Source organism: Pundamilia nyererei, unplaced genomic scaffold (assembly GCF_000239375.1).
Source record: "Pundamilia nyererei isolate P.nyererei 1_Seehausen unplaced genomic scaffold, PunNye1.0 scaffold00002, whole genome shotgun sequence".
NCBI lineage: Eukaryota > Metazoa > Chordata > Actinopteri > Cichliformes > Cichlidae > Pundamilia > Pundamilia nyererei.
Genome location: NW_005187403.1, coordinates 393,940 through 398,928, shown reverse-complemented (window position 1 = coordinate 398,928; position 4,989 = coordinate 393,940). Strand labels below are relative to the sequence as shown.

At 39.2% G+C, this 4,989-nt stretch overlaps 1 protein-coding gene across 1 annotated transcript in view; it reads left to right on the top strand.

The window, feature by feature from the left end:
* The window catches only part of naa25 (N-alpha-acetyltransferase 25, NatB auxiliary subunit), a 19,565-nt gene that overhangs the window by 8,035 nt on the left and 6,541 nt on the right, over positions 1-4,989 (top strand). Inside the window, exons 5-14 of the mRNA XM_005720025.2 lie at positions 162-236; positions 323-430; positions 722-800; positions 1,074-1,185; positions 1,326-1,415; positions 2,576-2,748; positions 2,848-2,960; positions 3,054-3,261; positions 4,582-4,671; positions 4,754-4,934. Coding sequence (XP_005720082.1) covers positions 162-236; positions 323-430; positions 722-800; positions 1,074-1,185; positions 1,326-1,415; positions 2,576-2,748; positions 2,848-2,960; positions 3,054-3,261; positions 4,582-4,671; positions 4,754-4,934 — 1,229 coding nt within the window. The remainder of the gene's footprint in view (positions 1-161; positions 237-322; positions 431-721; positions 801-1,073; positions 1,186-1,325; positions 1,416-2,575; positions 2,749-2,847; positions 2,961-3,053; positions 3,262-4,581; positions 4,672-4,753; positions 4,935-4,989) is intronic.

Here is a 4,989-nt window from a genome sequence, read left to right as displayed (position 1 = left end):
TATTTGGCTTATATCGTGATAGATATCGTTATCGCCTGAAATGGAAAAAAAACATATCGTGATATGAAAAAATCTCATATCGCCCAGCTCTACGTGAAAATGAATTCCATTGATTTAGGAGCAGAATTAATGTATTAATGGCTACATCCTCCTATTTACAGGCAGGAATGGCCTTGTATAAAATTGTCCCGAAGAATCCCTATTACTTTTGGTCGGTCATGAGTCTTGTGATGCAGGTACAAGAAAGCTTTTATAACATGAATGCTGAAATATTAGAATGATTGGTAACAGACAGTAAAAGTACTGTGTGCTTGTTTCTAAGGCAATCTCAGCCCAAGATGAAAAGTTGGCTCAGACCATGTTCCTGCCTCTGGCTGAACGCATGGTGGAAAAAATGGTCAAGGAGGAAAAGATTGAAGCAGAAGCAGAGGTGAGTATGTTGGCTTTATGACTTCAGTGTTATGACAATGGAAACCAACTTAAATGGACAGCAGGATTCTGGCAAAATCCCAATTACTCAACTTTTATTTTTAAAATTCAGAATTTCCTTTGGATTTTCATTAACAGCTTAGTGAATGAAACCCATGGCACATTAATTGCCAGAAAAAAAACCCTGATTTCTGCACTTTAGTGTTAACTGCATACATGTTTAAGATGAAAATACAAATGTTAGAATATTGCACAGTCCTTACTTTTTCACTTTAACTTTTGTGTTCTGTAGGTGCAACTGTATTTTATGATCCTAGAGCGCTTGGGGAAATGTGTAGAGGCCCTTGAAGTGATCCGGGGCCCACTTGGGGGTAGGTAGATCCCCACACACACTCACAAACACACACACTTTCTCAAATTGACCATGTGACATTAACACTTTGAAATAGTATCAGTCATGTTTGGCAGGAAGAAGAAAAAGTTATTTATATTTAAAGTAAGCTGTAGTGAGAACATAAAGTGTTCAACAGCATTCTCAATAAAATAACAGGGATAGTTTGAAGTAATGTGGCACACATGGCTTATAAATCTGATGCTGTGCATCCTGAAATTCCTCTTCAGCTAATACTTGTATTTTTGCACAGAGAAGCTGACCAGTGAGCTGCAGAGCAGAGAAAACAAATGTATGATGCTGTACAAGCGACTGCAACGCTGGCCAGAGTGCAACGCTTTGGCCCACAAACTGCTACTTAAAAAGTGAGTGAGTTTTATCTTAACAGTGCACAAGCTGTCCAAGACCAATAACTGATCAGAACATGGCATCAGTCGATGCACATCACTTCTGATGGAGTACAGATATCAGCCAACAACAACCAAAAAAATGTGTTTCTTTGCAGTCCTGATGATTGGCAGTTCTACCCGGCTTACTTTGACTCTCTCTTTCACTTGGTGGATCAGTCGTGGAGCCCGCCAGAAGAAGGCGAACAGTGAGTACGCAGGTGTTTGAGTTTGAATGCATAAAGATTTCCATCCGTGTGAACTCTGCATCTGTTCCCTTACTTTAACAAAACCCACACGTGATGGTTAAATAAGGTTGGGCAATTCGGTTTTCCAACCAAAAATCGTCAGTCCAATAACCAACGATTATTGGACGGAATATATTTGCGCATGCGCTGACTTTTTGATGGGAGGAGCAGTATAACCATGTACGGACTGATTTGCGCGTTTAGAATTTGTAAGTCTGGTTTGGAAGGAATATTTCTTTTTAATATTTAATAATTAATAATTGACTTTCTTTTCTTGTTTGTTTCAGTATTAATATAGCTACTTTTTGGATTGTTCATTTATATATTTGAGATGCGCCAAATCGCACAAAAGACTTAACATTACGTTGGAAGTTGTTTTTTGGGGTTTTTTATGTTATGAAAGAGACATTTTGATTTTTAACTTTTTAATTTTTGTTGTTTGATCGAGTGTGTAAGACAGATAAACTCTGGAACAGCCTGTAAACACTGTTATCGTGGAAAAAAGAAGCCAGTTTCTCTTTGTTTCCCTCCCCACCATTGTGGTTTTTTTATTTAAATAAAATATTTTTGTGTTTTTCTGAACATAGGCTACTGCCTTTCTTTCTTTCTGTTGTGAGTAAATGAATCGCTGCATTTGAGCGCACTCTGAGGAGGGTGCATCTGTTCGCAGCTGCTTCTCTTAGCTTCAACCAACATTATCAGCAAACTTACCCATGTGCAAATAAATAAATCACTCTTGTAAAAACGATCAACGGAAAGCTGAGTCTATCGTCGATATATTCGTCCAATCGCCCAACCTTGTGGTTAAAAGTCCCTTCACTAAGGCATTCCTCCTATTTAACCTTAAAAATCCCTACTAGTTGCTGAAAGCCATGTGTTAATTATTAAATGAATTATTAATTTAAAAAATACACACATCCTTCAGCAAGACAAACAAGATGTGGAACACCTTGTGTCTATGACCGTCTGCTGTGCTGTTCTCCAAACTTTATAGAGGATATTTTTTTTCCAAATTAGACATTATATAATATTATATATGTCCAATTTATCTCTTATTTCTTCATAATATTATATCTTGTCCACGCTGAAGTTTTTTTTTTTTTTTTCTGTCCATCCTGTAGCTGTTCAGAGGGTTCAGTACATCACACTGTGGTTGAGGTGGTGAGGTTTGTGGAGGAGAGGATTAAGGGGGAGGACAACAAAGAGTCCCGCTCACTCAGAGGGCCTTACTTGGCTCGTCTTGAATTAATGCACAGACTGAGAGAAAGAGGCTGTCCTGAGGAAAGCCTGCTAGGTAAAACACATACACACACACACACATATACTGAATAAGCATGTATTTATGTATGTCCTGTTGCCTCAGTCTGACAGTCTGTTGGTTGGCCATAAATAGGTGAGCCTTTAGAGTTAATGGTGCAATTCTTCAACAAGTTTGGAGACAAGCCCTGCTGCATCACTGACCTAAAAATATACCTACACCTGCTGTCTCCTGAGCAGCATGTTCAGGTGAGAGAAAGTTAAAGCAGAACTGTGGAACTGCCTCTTGCAGAATGAAAAGCATGGTCGTGAAACACATTTCTGTCTTTGAATTCTTTTTAGTTCATTAATCATCTTAGTGAAGCAGTTCCACTGGGCAACCAGGAAGAGGAAGGATTTGCTTTTCCAGAGGACACCAAGGCGCTGCAGAGGCATTTGTGTGTTTGTCAGCTGAGCCGTGCACTAGGGCTGCATCATTCCCTTGACGTGGATGGCAAACTTCATCTTATCACAGAGCTTAAGGCTCACTATCATCATGGGCTTAAGTTTGGTGAGAGCAACATTTTTATTCACTCTTAGACCCATAAGATTGACATTCATTCAGGATCATCAGATTTTCCACAGCCAAGAGGTGTGAAATCTTGTCGTGGAGCCAGACAGATATGTGATGTTGTCAACAGCAAAGTGTGAATGCCTTCCTTGTTTGCTGGCACATTTCTTCTGATAACAGCAGCATCCAGTTGAACATGCTGATAGTTGATTACTAATAGGGCTTCTTTCTCAGAAATTCCAGGAATAAAAAAGTGCTTTCATACATTTTTGTGTGTTCAATAAAGTTATAAAACTGCAGTTATGCATGACATAGACTGTAAAATAGAAAGACATTGGTAACGTTATGTCATCTATTGGTTTACGGACTTAAAATTTTCAAGTGTCAGATGTTTGTTTTCTTTTGTTTGTTTGGGGTTTTTTTTAAGCTGCTGTCTTGTTTTGTTACTCTACAGCCGTAAAAAGCTGAGGTGGGCGGGCAATGTGGACATTTAAGTTTATGAATGCAGTAACTTGAGAATGAAACGAGCTTCAGGAGTTTCAAATTGATACCACAGGTGCACCTGCTAATTATCTGTATTACTTACTTTACTAAAACAAGACATTTTAAGATGTTGGGGTTTTTTTTTGTTTTGGTTTGGTTTAAGCCAACCCAAAGTGGCTATTAGATGGACTGCAGATGGATGTAGCTTCTGGGTCTGAAGAGCAAAGCAAACATGTATTCTTTCTAATTAGCAAGAGGGAGCTCCTGTGATGTTTGCAATAAGACATCCAAATATATAGACACGTATGCAACAATTGCCTAATGACTTTGTGGTCTCAGTGACCAATATTGAGTACAAACTAAAGGCCATTTTGTAAGTTATGGTCCCAATTTGAATAAAAAGGGACGATACACACAGGGTATGCTTTGCTATGATTGATAAGCTGTTAGCCAATGAGCAGATAGTGTCCCTCAGTTTACGGTTAGCTAATAAGGTGAAGGTAAAAATGCTCAGCTTGAGGTTTCAGATAGGTCTTCACTAACCGGTAGGTGACATCACAGTGGCTTTGCCTGTCTTTCATATACAACGTGTAGCACTTGGGTATTGGCTTCATTTTTTCATTTTCATTTTTACAGACAAGCATACTTTTCTTGGTCATATTTGGCATGTTTTTTAAGATATAAAGGTGACTTTGTTGGACGTTTGCAGTCAACATTCTAAGAATTGTAGGGTAGGGTGACTTTACTGTACAAGAACTGAACACTTTTAAAGATTTTTCTTGTGTTCCTTGTGCATGTTTTTGTTTGTTCTGACTTCTTGGTCTCTCTGGTGAACAGGAAAGAACGCTCTAAAGACGGAGCTGCAGTTTTCTGATATGTATTGTCTCATGGCCGCTCATGTATACATTGACTTATGGACAGAGACCGGTGAGTTTTTCTTTTTCAGTGCAGAACTTCCTGTCTCTCAGTAATGTGATGTGTCTAAATGTGTGTATCTGTATGCCTGTAGGAGATGAGGACATGATGTGGCAGTGTTTGGGTCTCCTCCAGGAGGGACTATCTCACAGTCCTTCCAACGCCCAGTTCAAGCTGCTGTTACTGCTCCTGTACTGTCGACTGGGAGCGTTTGAGCCTGTAGTGGACCTTTACTCAAGCCTGGATGCCAAGCATGTACAGCATGACACCATAGGGTCAGTACAGAACATGTTTCTGTGGTGAAACATGGAAAGAAAGCGGATTTCTCGT